A 19,985-nucleotide genomic window follows, 5' to 3' on the forward strand; every position below is an offset into this window, starting at 1 on the left:
CTCCCGCTTACTGGCTGCATTGTCCATGGCTGGACTCGCGTAGCAGCGAGGCAGTCTAATGTTGTCCAGATATTGTAGCTCATTTTCCCAGTCTTGCCACGCTGTGAGCAATTCACTAGGCAGCAGAGGGTCATCCCACTCCCGCTTCTTGTCCCATAACTGCTGAACAAGCACTTTGGCCCTCGTAGTATAGGGCATGAGGAACCCTATGGGGTCATATTGGCTGGCCAATACCTTATAGATGTTCCTCATGGTGGATGGGAGTCGCTCCATCAGCCGTGACTTATACTGCAGCATATCCGATTGGCATAACCAACGCAGCCCCAGGGCAGGTTCTTGTGGGTCCATGTTTGTGTGGTTTAGCAACTGTTCACTACTCTCTGGCCTGATCTCCTTGGGCAGGTGGCCGATAATGTTTGGCGTGCTGCTGGCCCACTGTCGCAGTTTGAAGCCTCCCTCCATTAACAGCTTGTCTGTGACATCTTTGTGGGCATCAGCATGGGGAACAAGTAGTCCCGAAGGGAAGGACCTGCCACTCATATACACTAGGTTGGGAATCTCTCTGTAGATCACGCCAGAGAAAGCGCAGCAGAGGGCGATCTTCAGGCAGCAACCTCACCTGGTGGAACATTCCCTTTATGTCACTGCTGACAGCAATGGATGTTCCCTAAACCGCAGCAGGACACCCAGGAGAGATGCACTCAGGTTTGAGCCGGACAACAGTAGCTCATTGAGGTTCTTATCCCTATAGGTGTAAGAACAGTTGAACACAATACGATTTTTCCCGTTGTGTGTCACCAGGTGATGGGGAATAAACCACGACTCCTTGGAAGTGGTCACCTGCTCCTGACTAATCCTGGAGGCATAGCCTGCTTTCTTCAGCTTCATGATCTCTGCCTGATATGCCTGTACCTTCACCGGGTCTCTGCCGAGACGCTTCTCCGTGCTGCGTAGGCTGGAGAGTACTGCTTCAGGTGGCGCTGTGAGTATAGGTATGTTACTCACCCGTAACAGTGGGGTGGCGTATCTGAGGATTCCATCCACCTCCAATCTCCTAGTCTTTGCCTCTAGAAGGTTCATGGCCTCTTGGTCTCTCCGTGACCTAGTCACCAGCTTCTCATTTCGGTATGGCGGGGTGTCCAGTTGCCAGAGCTTCTCTACCTGATTAAAGAGTTCAGCTGCAGGGGAGGTAGAGGACACAAACAGACACTGCTGTGGGCGGTTGCACTGTTGGAGAGACTTGACTGGCCCTTGCAGTGTCCAGCCAAGCCTGGTCTTCACCGCAGCTGGGCCCCCAGGCGGGCCGAGATGAACAGGTTCAATAGGCGTCACCAGGTGCGGACAGTCGGAACCTATCAAAAGGAGTGGGTGAACGTCTGTGAACGGCTGCAGGGGGAGTGTCTTGAGGTGCTTATATCTGCGCTGAAGTCCCTTCACTGGGTAAGAGTATTCAGCCAGACCTAGTCTGCCTGCAGTGATGGCTCTCTCAATGTCTTTGTTGACTGACCAGTCAGAGAGATTTTGAACGTCACTGATGAGCCATGTAGTGTTCTTGCATCTTGCCGAACTGTTCTCAGGGTGAGGCTCTCTGGAGTTCCCTGCAGCTGCAGCCTCTGGACGGCCTTCTGGAGGAGGATCGTCCTCTCTGAGCCATCATCTAGGATTGCGTATGTCTCCAGGGTGTGGTCGCCGTTATGCAGTAGCACCTTACTGACCTTCAAAAGGACCTGATTGCAGCCGGCATTCCAATCCAGGTACAAACATCTGTCGCTGACTTCAACTCTGCACCAGTGCCGTTCCCTGCAGTATGCTCATTTTTGCCAGGCCAGAGATTCACCTCATGCAAGGCCTCGAGGTGCTTCCCCTTGCACGTCTTGCATAGGACTCTCAACCTACACTGGGCGGCCTGATGGTGCCGTCCACAACGCCAGCAGCGATTATTGGACTTCACCCAGGTCCTCTTCTGTTCCTTGGTTAATTGCTTGAAGTTCAAGCACTGGTCCAGGAAGTGCTGCGTATTGCTGCAGTAGGGGCAATAGGCTTTGGGCTTATCCATGGTCTCTTGGTGATCTGAGACTTCAGTTTGCCCTGCTTGGGGGGTTGTGTCATGGGCAGTACCATGCAGCACGTTCATGGACTTCCTAGTGGCTCTCTTATCCTTGTCGCACTCCTTCCTCGCCCCACTTCTCCCTCTCTGGACATCCTCTATCTTGTCGAACCGATCTCCGTCCTCCTGGATTTCCAGCTCATAGTCAAGCCACTCTGCAAAGTCCATCAATGATGGGATTCCCGCCTTCCAAGAGTGAAGGTGACGCCGGAAGGTGGCACGGAGATCCTGGGGAAGCTTTCTCATTAATCTGGCCACGTGAGACCCACACTTTAACTCTATGTGCCCATCTTCACCTAGCTGCTCCAACATCCCGACTAGAGCTCGGACTCTCAGAGCAATCCTTCTGAATGCTACAGTGTCGCCAGCTCGGATAGTGGGCTCCTCCATGTACTCTGCAATCCACTGTAGAGACAGCTGGTGGGGCTGACCGTAGTGTTTGGTCAAGGAAGCCATAGTGTCGGAGTAGGGGAATAAGGAGTTGCTATAGGAATCAGCTATCAGGAGAGCCTCTTTAAACTTGAGGTGGTCACAGAGCACTTGGTACTTGAACATCTCCGTCGCATCAGTGGGAAGAATATTGTCAAGGGCAAGCTTCAGTCTGGAAAACTCTCTGGGGTCACCCCGTGTTAACTTAAGGATAGACGGCGTCGGTCCCCTGTATGTCCTCTCGTTGCTGTTCGGCAGTGGCACTGATGAGGTTAGCCATTGGGGGGGTTGTGGGGGTGCAACTGACGGCAGCACACTATCATATGGTGGTTCTGACATCATGGATGGGGCTGGTGACAGTCGTGCTTCCAGCTGCTGCAGACGTTCTCTAAGGTTCTCTACCATATCAGCAGGTTGCCCTAGAGGTATATGGTGGCTCATAATTGTCATAGGAGAAGGCTAGGGGAGGCAGCGGCCAATCATTGTCTGCTAAATACCTGTCCTGTACTGCGGGCAGGCGGTGCAGCTCCCTTGGTGGAGGCGGCGGTGCAGCCTGCAAGGGGGGTGGTGGCATTGGCCGGCTGTCCTGGTCTCCTGGTTGTGGATGACGTGTTCCAGGTGGTGGATGCAGCATGGGGGGTTGTGATAGTGGGGGCCTGGTGCCCTCTTGTCTGACAGAGGGGTGACTCTCTTGTGGATGGTCCAGCTGTGCAGGCTGTAAACTGGGAGGTGCTGCACCGCTCCTGCCCATCTGATGTCTCATATCCCTCACCATCAGCTGCAACCTCCTGTTATCCTCCTGTTAGCGTACTCACATACACCGGTGCTGCAGCTCCAATGTGGCTGGGAGATGTCTCTACGAACTCAGCAGGATAACGAGTGTGCTGTAGTGGGCGCTGGGTGAGGGGTGTCATCTCGGCAAATCCCTCCCTATTTCTGCTCCAGTCAGTCTCATCTATCGCAGCGGAGGTGCGTGGTGGGTAACTCCCAGCCTGTGGGAGGGTGTACCCTTCATAATCTTCCATCCATCTTGGTTGGCGCGCTTGTCCTTAAGTCATTACCTTAACCGGCTCAAAGGACCATATGTGATGGAGGTTTAAAGGTTGTACACTGGCTTCTCTGGTTTGTAATCGCGAAGTGTGTGTCTGTTAGAACCAGGGGTGAAAGTAGATTTAAATTCTTGCCGGTACTATTACCAAAACCTTCATTGCCTCATATTGTTCTCTCTCTCGCTTCATGCATTTTAAAAACAGCAAAGTCAAAACCCAAACAAATAAAAACATTTCAATATTTTACTGTAGGCTACCTGTGTGGAGTAGGCAGAAATTAGAAACACTTGACAATATGATAAAATATTTATTTTAATTATTAAGGTGCTGGCATGTATGAAACATTGATAAACATCCAGAATACTTTCTGCCGTGAACACGACTGATATTCAATAAACATAAAAATTGGAACATTTTAAAGTGTCTCTTTTAACAGGCTTATGTGAAAATTTCATAACTTGAAACATTTTCAACATCCTCATTTCATACCTGAACAGTTAACAAGTCTCTGTCTTTGGACTTTCTGACATACTAAGTATCACATAAATGATTAAGAACAGATGGTCATGAGCAAAAACTCAAAGTGGATCTACCCCTCATCAAAATACATCACCTAACAGATTTTCCACAGAGGCCATCCCCATAGCAACCGCTCTGTTTCGGAAGTAGACGCGCATGCGCATTCACGTACTGCCGAGCGAAATCTGGTCGTTCGCTCATAAGCAATTTTTTTTCGAGTTGTTCTGTGTCGTTGAAATTTAATATATAATAACATGAAACACAACTGTTTACTCTCCTACTGATTTTAATTGGGACATTTTACAACGAACGGAAAGACATTAAACGTAGTGCACGTTTCGAAGGCTGGGCGCAGAGGAGCCCACCGGGCTTTCTCCGAGGGGAGGGGGAGAGAAGCAGGGCAAGAGCCGTGAGGAAGAGAGGGAGATGTCCGGCCAAGGCTCCGTCCAGCATGGACCAAAACTCAGCACGGATAGTTCAGAAACAATTCGGAATGAGTTAAAAGCAATTTATAAACAGACATAGTAGTGTTCAAGACTGCATATTGCTAGCGGATCTATTTTCTGACCCAAAGTGCGGCCGTGACTGGTTCTGAATGAGGGCTTCAGCAGGCAGCCGCTCTCCCCCCTCTTCCTGGTACTGCGTACCGCCACTGAATCTTTTAGTGGTACGCAGTACCGGACCGTACCGGCTTACTTTCACCCCTGGTTAGAACACAGTCTATAATGTTCCCCCAAGACTTGAAGCCAAGAATGAAGCAGGAAACAGTCGATCCCTTTTAATCCGGTGTAAACAGCGTACACTTACAGAAATGATGTGTTTGGAATGGTGTGGTTAAGGCGTGTGGTTCTGGAATAAACCAAAAACAATAACAGCCATCAATAAACATATGCTTGACCATAGCACACAATCCGAAATAATAATCTAATCATCATTAGCATGAAAATATAGGAAACATCATAAACAGAAGTAATCAGAAGTAATATACATGATATAATATCACATATATGTAACTGACAACAAAGGAAATAGTCAGTGGCATTACTATAACATAAATGACCATTTAAACCATCAGCGGTGATAGCTAACACTGCTAGAAATACACACTTAAGTAACAGATACAATCTCAACTAGCAGACTGATAAACAGATGAGATATAACAACAGTGAGAAAAATGCATCCAGTAAATAAACAATATAACTTACGTTTCTCTGGACGCACACTGAACCACAAACGGCGGATCAACCAATACAAAGTAGCAAACTCAACTTCATCCATCCGCTATACACACGTCTCACCGTCGTCAGTCTCTTCTTCTCTCTCTCTCACACAATCAGCGGTGCTCTGCCTGATTGAGCGCGGCAGCGTCCCTAGTGGCTAGTTCCACTCAAATCACGTGCTCTGTCATACAATCTTCAGAACAAACACATCTGTTGATCGTGGCAGAGATTGAGATTGTGATGTCGAGAGCTAAGTGCTGCCCCGTTCATGGGTTAGCTACTGACTAGCTGTTCAGGTTTGAATGTATTTTGCCTTTTAATTTGCCTTTTTATTATTTCTATGACGCAAATGATAGAGGGCTTCAGGCAAAGTCCATGTTAGATCATCTAACAGCGTCTGGGACCTCTTTTGTCCACCAATATTGCTAACTTTCCAAAAAAAGTGTAATAAGTCTCACCCATTTTACACAACAACTGGACGGAGGGGTAAAGTAAGACAGGATTTCATGGTCACACTTCTCCGGACTCTTTTTGTGAGTACAACATGACACGCAGTGCCACATGCCTCATCTTATCTCCCCACTCTTTATGACCTACTAAAAAAAAACAAAGGCGAAAGTGTTTCTTTTTTGTTTTGTTGATCAAAGACCACCAAGGCCTGCCACGGTAGACTGTGTTCCCGGTGTTACACAGTGGTCGGGCATGCACAGATTAGATGACCTGCTCACTGTCCACACTCTCATAATGTGACCAGAGTAAGGAGAGTTGACTGACAAGGTGATGGCGGAGGATTTGCTGTAAAGGCGAAAAGCAAAAGCACGTATTTGGCAATATGTTGGTTTTAAATGCAATGCTAACAGGAATCCTAATAATGGTAATTGGGATGTAAAAATGAGTTGGTTACTTTACTGAGAAGTTATTCCTCTAACAACTCTCCCGCCGACTGAATAAAACTGCTCCCTGACATATTTCAAACAGACAAATGAATAATACGGCCATTGTTTGTCTGTAGACGCATTATGATGAATGACAGCGCTGAATAATGCAAATCTTATACATTACATTTCCTGCGTCCAGCCTATTTCAAAATAAAAGTCAACTTGTATTTTACCAGTTAAATGCTTTCAATGTAAAGCTGCAGCAGTAGGAAATGTTCGGTTTGCATTAGCCGTACAGCGCTCTCCAGATAGCGAACGTCTCTTTTTTGTAAAAAGCCAGCGCACTAGGTAAGACCAGTGTTGTCATGAGCTTATTAGTCGGTGGGGAAATTCCTCACTGCGGCAACCCTACAACCACCCATCTGTCATGATTGTTTCTGTGTTGCAGTCTTTTGTTGACTTGAGCCCAACCTAGACTGCATTTTTGAGGCAGATACCAATATTGATATTTGATTGATCTTGATAAAACTTAAAGGGTTCTATTTATGCTCGGCACAAGGCGACACACATCGCTAGTCATTGCTAGTTTCAGATCGTCACGTTGTGTAAATAGCAAATGTACTTATACCCACCTGTGCTCCCCTGGGCGTGTTGGTCTTAAAGTGAGGTGTGGTCAGGTGCACTGATGGAGGATTGTTATCTTGAGGCAGCAGAAAGCGACTGCCGTTAATTAACATGAAACACTATCTGATCCTGTCAGGAGTTTTAAATAATCAATCAAGTTAATCAGCTGCTCCTCGTGCACAAATTTGCACGTTAATGTAGAGATACACATCTGGTTTCTGCTGCTGGAGGATCGCTGCAGGTAATGTCATTAATATTTTCCTCATTAAAGATGTATTTCTCCCTCTCATCCCACTGTTATTGATAAGGATGATACTATTTATGACCCATCCCGTCTGATCCATGGACTGAGATCTATGCATCACTATTACACACAGAGGGACGAGCAGCAGCTCTCCTCCTCCTCCGTTAAATATCAGTGTGTTTTTTCAGATGCAGTCAAACAGAGCTGTTGAGGCAGAGGGTCCAGCAGCAGAGGACCACATCCCTGTCCCTCTGTGAAGACGAGTGCCACTATTAAATAGCAATGCTCCAGGTCCTGGTTCAGCTGGCTCTGAAAGGGAATGGCAGAGGACTCTCTGATTGGTTCAGTTTATCCATTCATCAGTTATCTATAACCACCGTGGTACCGGTGCCGTGGTACACCATGGACAAGTCGCCAGTTCATCACAGGGCTAGTTTAATTTATGTCACACCCAAAACTCACCCAAGACTAATGAGTCTAAATACAACCCCTTTGTACTGTGCACCTTACTTCGTGCCCAGATTATCTTAACAAGCAAAATGGACTTGGACAGGGCCTGAATGCACTAGGCCATGCTTTGTGTGTTTAAATAGGGCCCAAAGTCTGAGACCTCTAGTCAAGATTGGGGATGGCTCGGTACCACTTTTTTAATGTTCAATACCGGTACCGGTAAGAGTATCTGCTGATATCAATCCGATACAGCCTTTCCCCCTCGCTTAATCTTGTAGCCTCTTAGTCCTGACTTGTAACTAAAGTTGACCGAGAGGCCAGATAATCACTGTCTTGTCTTAACACTATGTGCCATCTTAACTATATATTGTATGGTCTGTGTGGTCTTGTATGTCTTGTATGTTTATCTATCAGCCTTGACAGAGACTATCAATCAAATCCATTGGAGCACCCTCAGTATTTCTTTTCTGACATTTATTGTTACGCATTATTGATACAAATATGTCTTTGCTATAGTCCAATGGAGTGTGCGCTAAGTAAGGGATAATGTATAGTTTGGAGGTTGTTATGGAGAAATAAACCCCGACAGGTTGTATAGAACCATACAACCTGTTGGGGTTTATTTCTCCATAACAACCGACTAACTATACATTATCCCGCTTATTAGATGGCTTTTGAGTGAAATAAATAAGAAACAATCACGCACAATGATTCAGCAGCGACAAGGATTGGTCGGTAAAGTTTTCACTTTCACTTTCACTTTCAAGGTAGGCCTGAGAGAGGAGCTGGACAGCGGTGCTTCTTATGCTGTGGTTGATGTAACACGTTGAAAGTCCAGCTGTCTTGCTTATGTTGCTATATGTTGCCAGGGCGGATCAGAGCGCCATCCCTAACAATGGTCTGTTATACTTGACGACGGTCATTATACAGAAATAACGGACCGTAGAACGCAGCGATGGACCAATCAGAGAGCAGCATTTAGTAGAGCCGTGTAATAATGTTAAATAGTGTGCAACATGCTGTACACCACAGCTAAGCTGACAAAGACACTTTGAGTCACCTGTGAGGATGGTTTGCTCAGTGACACTAATGATTCAGTCCTCTTTGCCCAGTTTGAGGATTCGGTGTTAAACATTCAGTTGTGGATGTATTTAAAATGTCTTCTGTTCTTCATACAGTTAAATACCTTTCCAGGTAATATTGAGAGCATCCTGATAATGTTGACAAAATGTTAGAAAACTTTCAGATTTCTTATGTACAGCATCTACTGATTCAAACAAAACCCTGTCCAGCATTTCTTCAGTGCTCAGACGCTGATGATTAATGGCGCATTTGTTTGGATGCACTACTGTTGCTTCCTTTTCCTCTGATATTAAGAGGCAAAGAAAATTATTTCTCAACTAGTGGTTAGCCTACAAGGTTAGCCTGTGCAATGGTGGTCATAGAGAAAGACTGAGAGCTGTGAGTCCCATTAATGTCCTTGATAACAGCAGGGAAGTCTGCTGTAATAATTCATGCTCTTCTGTTGGCTTGTTGGTGCAAACATTTGTTTGGCATGTGTTGAACTGAAGTAGTGAAATACAGAGCCAATGTACTGCCCCGCTTCCTGGGTAGCTTCCCGCTAGCTTTCAGTTTTCAATGCAGAAAGGGTTTCTGATCTTTAGAAAAAAGCTGAAACATGATACTGATGTTTTCTATCTATAGTCTGAACTATATGGGCATCTTTTAGCATCGCCAAGCTAAAGAACAAAGCCATTGTTAGCATGCAAATACTACAGCTTCCACGACTTTTAATCATATGCACCGCACTGTGTGAAACATCCTTGGGTCTCATGAAATACGCTATATGAATACAAGCTAGTATTATTATTGTTATTATTATTATTATTATTATTATTATTATTATTATTATTATTATCTAAACCTCATTGGTTTTGATTTACATAAAAATTATTTGTAATTGACAACCTGAGAGTGTGACTCAAAAATAAACTTTCTTCAGAATGACTTAGTTTTCCAACATTATTCCTACATAGTGTTGCTTTAATTGACCACCTTAGTGCACGCACACACACACACGAATGTCAAAATTATGAGAGTTACAATTTATAGAAATAAAAAATCAGTACTAATGGACCAGCATATTAATCTCACCTCAGTAAAGTGAAATATTGAACATGGAGAACATTATTCCTGGTAAACATCAGTATGTTAGCATTGTCACTGTTAGCATTTAGCCATGCTGATGTTAGCATTTAACTCAAAGCATTGCTGTGCCTAAATATAGCCACGACCATCACTTTTACTTATTAAAGAGCCACAAAGTCTCTATCTGATCCTGAATGGGCTGAGTACATACTCTCACTCACAATACTGGAGTTTGTATTGAGCCTGCAAAATATTATTATACTATCCAGTTATTATTTTTGAGCTAAGTTCACTTGTTACATGTCTGTTTGTTTTCAGGTTTCTGAAATCAAAAATTTCCTCAAATATACTTGATTAGGGTTATGAAACAAAATACTCGGTTTACTTTTGTTGACTAGTATTTTAGTTGCCCAAAATAAAATATTACAATAATTTCATTTTTAATGTATTAGTCTATGAAATATAATTTGAGGTGCTGGAATCAGAACATTTTTGCTTGTCTTAATTATCTATTGTTAAGATTGCTGATTAATTTTCTGTTAATTAACTGATTTGATCTTTTCAGCTCTACTACTTGTAGAAAGTTTAGATGACATACTTTTCAAGGGTAGATGTGACATTACTGCATTAAAAGCAGCAAATTAAAAACTTTGCATAATTGCCTAAAGATTGTCACACAAGGTTGTTGAGATGAAGTCGTAATTAACTTGCGTAAGGACAAAGTGCTTTAGGATAAAGGTACAAATGGAGCTGAATAGCAATAGACCTGATATCATGCTGTGTGTTACTACACAACAGCATGTTACACTAAATAATGTTTACATTAGCAGCTTGTTGACTGCAGCTTGTATTGTCAACTCATTAGAGCTAAAATTGGTGATCAGAAATGTTCAGTTTAGTTTCAGTAAAGATTCCTTCCAGAAATGTGTATTTTAAGATTTATAGACAATATTCTCCTTTGAACATATTTTTTGTCTGATGTAGCTTTATCACTGAAAAGCTCAATTACCTTGTTAAATTCTTATATTTCATCCACCTGTTCTTCCTCAATGAAAATTACTTGTTTTAGCTAACTTCCTCTCTGTTTAGCAGTTAGCAGTCCCCACCCTCCTCTCCAGGTCATCTCACTTGCAAGACTCCTTTCTTTTTTTCGAGGCAGCTCTCTTTGCTTCTTTCTTTTCTTCAAGCATTTTTCATCACTTGGTCTGTTTGGCATTCTGAGCCGTCACCAGCAGTGCTGGAATCGGTAGCTTTCCCTGTTCCACCATCGCAGGTATAGGTACGAGAACAGGAGGATCCTGCTCTTTGTGTGTTCATCAAGCAGACAGGACCACCTTTATTTTGAGGTCTCTGTCCTGATTGGATAAGGTGGGCAGGGATACCAGAAAATGTCTTTTCTCTGTTACTGCATGAGCAGGAGGAGCAGAGACATGGGTTACTGACCAAAGAATCTATAACAGTGAATACTGTTGGATTATAGAGCAAACACTTTTCAAATGAGAAAATTAAGGCCAGTCTATTCAATTAGAGGCCTGTGGGCCTCATGCGCCCCTGTCGCAAGTGACACAGCATATAAACTGATATATGACAAAACATATGAACTAAAAATATAGTGTACAGTATATGTCCAGTTATGTCTCTCACACATATTTTTATAGATGTGATGTACACATACAGTAAGTCACCATATACTGATACTACAAGATTTTGAATCAGACACATATTTTCTTCCTTTCCTGATGATTGAAGTAGCTAACCAGTGAACCATCTTGCTTCCTTCTCATCACTGTTGAGAGTTGTGCATGTGCTTGACTGATCAGGAAGGACATATGAATCAGTTATCTCTCACAAATCAAGTTTTTTTCTTGTGACACAGTTATGGACAAGTAGGCATGAACTCTCCTGAAAATATGTCTCTGTCAACTCTGAAATGTAAGAATGAAATTGACAACCATTTTAAATAGTCCATCCCATCTACTGTACATTTCTTGTTTTTAAAATCTAGCCCATCAGAATTTGTAATTGAATAGTCCACATTCAAGTAATGGAAATGAATGTGTGCTCTGCCCTGTGCACATCCTACAGGTCCAACATAAAGGTTTTAAACAGGGTTGATCCAAATTTTATGGATCATAACTGTATCATAAGTGTTGAAATTTCTGACTGTGTCATCCACAGTGGCAGATTAAATAAAGACAGCGCACCCCATGGATCTGATCCTGGTACACTGAGATGATTGGGCTGAAACCCAAAAACCCAAACAGCAACACAAACTTGTGCCATCAGAATAATTCTATAGCTGGTATCAGTACATACAACCTGTAGGCAGCTTTATTAGTGTATACTGTAAATGAAGTTGAGAAACATAGTTGTTTTTGGCCTCCACTGAAAGTGTAAAGAGTTGTGGTGGGTGTTGACTTTGAACTTGAGACATTTATTTGTTTACACAGTAGAAGATCCATTACGTACCCTTGTGTTTGTCCTTCTATTGTAAGTGAACATCTGAATCTCTGTCTATCAGTTTTATTGATTTTCCAGGAGCCAGTTTTTCAAAAATATCTTTTAAACTCACATCCAGTGCAAGTGAGGTCTCCTGATCAAGATTTAGTAAGTTTCTCCTTGCCAACTTGGGCCCACGTGCATTTGATGCTGATGCTTCACGCTGGATTGGTATCATCTTCAATCTGTACTGTAACACAGATTAAAGAGCAGGAAGTAAAACTCTTTCTGCTCTGTGAAGTTTGTAGTATGAATATTTGCTCTGACAATATTTGGTCTTGTGTTGAGAGTCTTGAGTCTTCAACCTTCTCCGTTCAATTTGGTTTTCATAATCCTCTATCGGCAGTGTGTGCGGGTGTGTGTGTGTGTGTGTGTGTGTGTGTGCTGTTTACCTCACAAGTATCAGATTAACAGAAGCAGGCAGAGGTGTGTTATTATTCCTCAGATCGCTGACCTTCACACACACCATGTATCTCTGCTCTGTGTATGTATCTGTGTGTCTCACCGTGACCGGGCTCAGCTGAGGTTAATATGTCCCTTCTGTTGAGGAAAGAAATATACTGTGTATACACAATATATATTGTGTAGTTAAACTGTAGCTGGATACTGTATATTGTGTAGTTAAACTGTAGCTGTATACTGTATATTGTGTAGCTAAACTGTAGCCGTATACTGTATGGATAATCCTTCACTTGCTCTAATGAGGACATTTTGATTTGATCATCATGTAACATGTTGATGCTCCAAGCTGCACTTATTCTCATGACCACTAGAGGCTCTTTTTTCCACAAACACTTTGAATGTGTTGAAGTGAACTGGAAAAACCTCAAATATCCAAATGTAAAATCTTTTTTTTTTTTTTTTTACTGAAAGAAGACATAACTAGAAACATTTGGAGACGTAACAGGATGAACATGTTGAGGAGAGACAAACACTGACTACTGACAATGGAGGCAGCAAAAACAAGAATGACTTCTTCTTATATTACCTGACGGTCCCGACTGAAATATCTCAATATGTACTTGATGGATTACCGTGAAATTTGAGTCAATAATCATTTTGGTGATCATCTGACTTTTATTTTCTTAGTATTTCCTTTTGATGAACATTTTCTAAATTCTTTTGTGTTGTTGTTTCTTCCCTGCAGCTCCCTATCCTGGCCTCTTCTGTTGTCAGTCTTTATTTCCTGGAGCTGACTGATATTTTCCAGCCGGTGCATTCTGGGTACACTTGTAATGACCGCAGTCTGTCTCTTCCCTACATCCTGCCCAGGCAGGAAGTCTGCCCACTGCCTCTGCTCTTCAGCTTGGCATTCGCTGCTCCCACTGCAACTGTAAGTAAACCTCCACCTCTATAGTCTATAGTCTCAGCACTGGACCTCTCAGTAATATCTTCACGAGGCTAACACACATATTAGTTTCAGGGACTGTGATTAACTATATTATACAGGAGCCACCCAGCTGTTGTTCACCTTAAAGCTGCTGTAAGCATTATTTTCTCTCTATAATCCAACAGTATTCACTGTTATAGATTCTTTGGTCAGTAACCCATGTCTCTTCTCCTCCTGCTCATGCAGTAACAGAGAAAAGACATTTTCTGGTATCCCTGCCCACCTTATCCAATCAGGACAGAGACCTCCATATAAAGGTGGTCCTGTCTGCTTGATGAACACACAAAGAGCAGGGTCCTCCTGTTCTCGTACCTACACCTGCAATGGTGGAACAGGGAAAGCTACTGATTCCAGCACTGCTGGTGACGGCTCAGAATGCCAAACAGACCAAGTGATGAAAAATGCTTGAAGAAAAGAAAAAAGCAAAGAGAGCTGCCTCGAAAAAAAGGAAGGAGTCTTGCAAGTGAGATGACCTGGAGAGGAGGGTGGGGACCGCTAACTGCTAAACAAAGAGGAAATTAGCTAAAACAACCACAACGCTTACAGCAGCCTAAGGCAAAGGTGTGTTTCTGTGAACTTGTGTTTCTCTGCAGCCCAGTTGCAAAAAGTAAATGTGGACAGTTGACGTTTCTTCAAACCACTGATATGTTCACATTTGTACATGTCATCACATGTACCATATTGACATTTAATAAATGTTCACATTACATGTTGATGACCTGACTTTCATATTGGGAGGTGGAGGGGAGGCGATGGGGTTACAGGCGAGAAGGCTGCCAAGCCAGTGACTGCAGTTTGAGACTGTGATAGTGTGACATTACTGGATGTTTTTAAGCAGGGCTGCACAATATTGGAAAAAAAACTGACATTGTGATATTTTGTTTTTCTATGATATATAATGTAATATGAAAATATACAGGAATGTTCATAAAACTTGAATAGCTCTATTTGCAGACCTGCCAACATGTATGCATTTTTCGTACTCGGCACGCATTTTGACCCTTAAGTACGCTTGAACGAATTGCTGCTCTCCAGGTACGCATTTGTTGCATCTCGCAGTTCGTCGGTTTCAGTTTCTATGCAAGTCCAATCTATGAAGTTGATTCTGCCGCTGAGCCACAACAATCTGCGTGCAAGTGGAGTGAAAAGCTTTTGGCCAATCAGAGCGCTACATTTTAACACCCTCGCCCACCTGCCCCTCCTAGCCAAATGCTTCGCATGTTCAATTCAATTCAGTGCCTCAAGCAAGCCAGGGTGGCCGGATAACTGATCCCTCTTCACCCGCTTGCTGTCACTGCTAATCGCCTGCATCCCTATAGTTCTCAGCCAATGCAAACAGCATTGAAAAAGTAAAATTAATACGTTGAGTTTACCCGACGGTGTTGTTAACCACTCGTCAAAGTTACTGTGTGTGTGTTGCAAATAGTAGTGTAGCGCCAGTTAAAATTAATGAAGTTTTTACTGGTGGTGGTCTGAAGTATTTTATTCCTCGAAGCAATTCTTTATGACCGACAACAACGTAAGAGCTAAAATAAAAACAAATAAAAAGCCATTAGTCCATACATCTATAATTAGCTTGTGGCATTTAGCTTTACTTTACATAAAACAAACTTAAATTTCAACACAAACATAAATGTACCATAAGCCTTTACCTTGTTGCCACTTTAAACCGGGCTAATAAATCACTCTTGTAGTTAAGTTCAACACCGTAGTTATTTTTCTTTATCCGTGAATTTCCTTATATCCATGTGATGCTTGTTTACCTTCCTCAATCAATTTACCGTCCATTCGCTCCTTTTCCGTTTACCAAACCCTTTCAAAATAAAATACACCAGTTTAACAGGAAGTGTCAAAATAAAAGGGTGTGTTTGTACTCACAAAATTTCTTCAAGGTTGGCAGGTCTGTATTTGGTATACTTTGGTTGTTCAATTCAACAAACAACCAAAATATACTCTGCTTTGTACAACCAATTATTCAAGAGTTATTGGGCCTCATTCACCAATATCGTCTTAAGAATCTTCTTAGATTCTTTCTTAAGTTGTTCTTAAGAGGTTCCTTAAGAAAACCCTACGCCAGATTCATCAACGCGTTCGTAAGCCTCAGAATTGTTCGCAGCTGTGTTCCTACATTGATGAATGCCACCTCATAAATTGAGAGCGCGTGCAAGGTGAGTCTAATTAACATAGGATTAGCATAGGTAACCGCCCATCAATGCCCATAAAAGAAACTGCAGGGCCGTGTAGACACTGATGCCGTAGTACAGAGCAAACAGCAACAAAATGCCAAAAGCAAAAAATAAATCAGTTGGAGCGCAGCAGGTGAAGCGAAAAAAAAACTTTAGCAGTTCAGAGGTGGAGGTACTGCTGCAGGAAATCACCCGAAGGAAAAAATATATATTCAGTAGCCTTGGTGCAGGTTATGCCAGTACAAACAAAAAGGAAACATGGGAGGCTGTCACACGTGCAGTGGACGCAGTGTCTGGAGAAGGACGCACAATAGAGGAGGTGAAAAAAAAATGGTTTGATCTTAAATCTGAAACCAAAAAAAACATTGCAAAATTCTGACGGGAGACGCAACGGACCGGAGGGGGAACAGCAGACACCAAAACCCTGTCTAAGTTGGACCAGCGCATCGGGGCCATCATCGGGGAGACGGCACTCTCAGGTAGGCTATATGGGAAAAATCTAAATCACTGTAATGTGTTATTTATTTAATTGATAGTTTAATTTTCCCACCTTACTTTTTAGGAGTACCATCGGCTGAGTGTCTGGATACAGACCTGGGCCCCGAGGCAACGCTGTCACCCCCTCCCTGTGCGGCTGCTACTCCAGAGGAATCAGAAGGTAATTTATTTATTTTCTGGAATAATGGCTTTATTTAAAAGGTGTACCCGCAGGAGTTTACCATAGTGTGTGAGATCAAAATACGTCTTAGTATTGGACTGAGGGTGGCAACCATGGCTTGATTTATTATTTATTCACAGATGAAGTCCCACAGAGCCAACTTGCAGAACGGACAGAACCCTCCTGCAGCAGTACCTCCACGCGTACTTGGGCCCGTGCCTCTCCATGCCTGATTTCGGACGCGGTGTTGGACAATCAGGAAAGGATAGCTGACACACTGGATAAGATTGCCTCATCACTCGCAACCATATCCAACACACTTAAAGAAATTAATGAGAATTTTAAAAAATAAACGTGTGAAAGATGTGCACTGAAACCGGTCTGTCTTTTTTTTTTGTTTATTTTTTTTAAGTGAATTAGACTGTTAGACTGAAATTGTGATATTAATGCATTTTCTTCACAAGCGGGCAATTAATTGTGCTCGAACATGAACAGCGCACCTGCAGTCTGGTCCCATCATTGCGTCAGGACGCACATCCTCACGGTGTTGTGGCTGAGGGGGAAGTGGCACACCACGCTTCATAGCGATGTTGTGCAGGACACAGCAGGCCATGATTATCCTACAGACCTGTAATGGTGAGGGAGAGTCATAAGTTAAGATGCAAGGTGTTTCAATAAACGTGACCTTAGTCTAAGCAGATTTTATAATAAAAAAAATCAAATCATCAGTTGTCTTACCTTCTCCGGTTTGTACAGCAATTTGCCACCTGCTGTGTCCAAACACATCCAGCGCCCCTTTAAAATGCCGATGGTGCGTTTGATGGTGGAGCGAGTGTGCGCATGCATCTGGTTGAATAAAATCTCCTGTGGAGTCTGAGGGTTGGTCAGTGGTGTCATCAACCAGGGAGCCAGGGCATATCCTCGATCCCCTAATAAAATTAATCAAGATAAAATCAAATAAAAAGACACTTTTATGGGAAATTCTAATTATATTATAAAAGATACGTACCAATGAGCCATGCCTCACCAGCTGCTCCTTGTTCAAGGTGTGTTCCCATGGAACTGTTTTGGAAAATATAGGAGTCGTGTGCTCCTCCTTGGAACCGGGAGACCATGTTCAGTAGGTGGTTATTTGAGTCGCAGATAAGTTGTACGTTTATCGAATGGTATTGCTTGCGGTTGAGGTATGGGAAGGGGTCTGGAGAGGGTGCCTTAATGCGTACGTGTGTGCAGTCTATTGCGCCAATGGTGTTAGGGAGGCCAGCGATGTTATGAAATCCTCTCTTAACTGCGACTTGATCTTCTGCTGTGTATGGAAACTTTATGTATTGTGTGGCCAGTTGATTTATTGCATCCACGACTCGAGGGAGAGCGCGGCTAATGGATGGCTGTGATGTGCCCACCCTGTCCCCCAGCTCCCACTGAAATGTTCCAGTGGCCTAAAAGCCGAGGGTCGACGGTACCTGTAGTAAGTGTGTGGCTCCGAAGTGCTGGCTCCAAGTGGTTGCATAGATCTATAAGAACCGGTCGTGGGAGCCTAAAGCGTCCAAAGAGGAACTCATCGCTCTCTGAAAAAAGATCTATGTGATCCCGAAACATTCGCTCCCTCCGTAGGGCACAATCAGCAATCTCTTGCAGCAGCAATATATATGCCATTGTTTTGCGGGCCTTGGATGGAGAAATGCCACGTATAAATAGGGTGGGGGGGGTTACTAATTGATGGCATGGTTTCCAATTTACTTGATTAATGTCAAATCATTGGCACATTTAATTTATTTTAAAATTTAAAATTCTCTGTAAATTACCAAAAATATGAAATGAATAAATAACTAAATAAATAAATATGACAGAATTATCACTGTAATATTGTATTTTATTTAACTGCACAAGAGAAGAAAACACAACCATGCCAACATGTCAGCACTGAAATGAGTACTCCTGAGTGTTCGTAGGATTTGTTCTTACCTAAGAATAAATCCTGGATAAGAAAAAATTCATGAATGCCACAATCTTCGTAAAATCTTCATAAGTGGGACTTAAGAACAAATTTGTTCGTAAGAACGGTTCATGAATGAGGCCCATTGTGATTGGTGGTTCACTGTCCATGCAGAGCCTGCATGTCACTCACATGCAACCTCCATCCAAGAACCCTTAAATTGTACTAAATGATGTGTTGTCACACCGACGTCTCTTGTAGATTAATCACAGAAAATGAGAACTGTACAAGTTTTGCTTCAAGCAGCAAACTAAGTTGGAGCAGGATGTGTTGAGTTGATTTGTCTTACTTGTCATTGCACATTCTGTGATGTGACGATTGCACATGCTCTAATTGCGATGACAATGCTGACATGATATATTGTGTAGCCCTGTCTTTAAGGAGACCTCGGGACAATATCCAGCCATGTTTGTGGTGACAGAACCAGGTATTTTAAGCCAAAAAGTGATCTTTTCCTAACTGTAACTAAGTATTTTGTGCCTAAACCAGACCATAAGCACATAGTTGTCACAACATTGAATAATAGCTGAACCTTAAAAAATATAAAGTTGCAACATAGAGATGTGTAATGTTTCAACATCACCTCTATCTTTTCTGGTGACTGGGTTGTACTGTTGGGGCCCACGATGAAGTCGTTCATTTAACTCAATTTTCCAGAATTCCCCAGTCTTCACACCTACGTGCAAATTCAGCTTTGAGCTACTATTGGTCAGGGTGACAGACCCCCCTCTGACCAAATAGTCAAAATTCCAGCTGCTTTCTTTGTTCTCGCTCTTTTCCACCTCGTTGAATTATGCTTCACACAGATTCAGGGTCTTTGCATGCAACTAACCATCTTCTATAACCTGGCATCACGTCACACACACACACACACACACACAAAAACACACACTCTCTCCTTCAGCCTGGAGCATATCACACCCACATGTGATATCAGTGAGCACATGATGTGAGCACCACCTTTGTTTCTTAGTTCTCTCCTATTAATGAAACAAATGGTGGTCCACCATCTTGGACCTGAGTCCAACCATTGGATCAGCCATTTTGTTTGTAGTCTTCCTTTGTCCATGCCATGTGGCGTGGCACTTTGAACCCTAGCCACCATTTTGCTTTTGTTCTTCCAGACGTACACACACACACACACACACACACACCTGTATTATAGTACATGTTAGTTAGTTGTGTTTACATTTTGTGTTAAATAAAAGACTGTTGAACCTTCATGCTGTCTATTTAATATTGTACAGAGTGAATGTTGCCAACCTCTACTCTGTCAAGGACTCCAAAATCCTTTGACCATTACAGCTGTTATGGTAATTTGGTTGTAGTTATTAAGTTAATTAATAATCAGAGTTACAAACTGGCAGTTTAGTACCTTTTTATGAGACTGATTTGGTGAGTTGGCTCTTTTCCCTTCTTCAAGGGTGGTGTCTCGAGGTGATCTAATGTAAATTGGATCTTATTATTTATCATAATTAATAATTATCCATGATAATCATTAATTATTATTGATAGCCAAGTGTAACCCAAAACTATTAATATTGTTAATGTTGCATGAAGCATTACAGTACTCTGTTAGCATAAATAA

General features: G+C 42.8%; 1 protein-coding gene across 1 annotated transcript in view; it reads left to right on the plus strand.

The window, feature by feature from the left end:
* Positions 1-19,985, plus strand: part of LOC141017205 (phospholipid phosphatase-related protein type 4-like) — a 131,415-nt gene that overhangs the window by 24,765 nt on the left and 86,665 nt on the right. The window contains exon 2 of the mRNA XM_073491856.1: positions 13,315-13,500. Within this exon, the coding sequence (XP_073347957.1) occupies positions 13,315-13,500 (186 nt within the window). The remainder of the gene's footprint in view (positions 1-13,314; positions 13,501-19,985) is intronic.

Source organism: Pagrus major, chromosome 21 (assembly GCF_040436345.1).
Source record: "Pagrus major chromosome 21, Pma_NU_1.0".
Taxonomy (NCBI): Eukaryota; Metazoa; Chordata; class Actinopteri; order Spariformes; family Sparidae; genus Pagrus; species Pagrus major.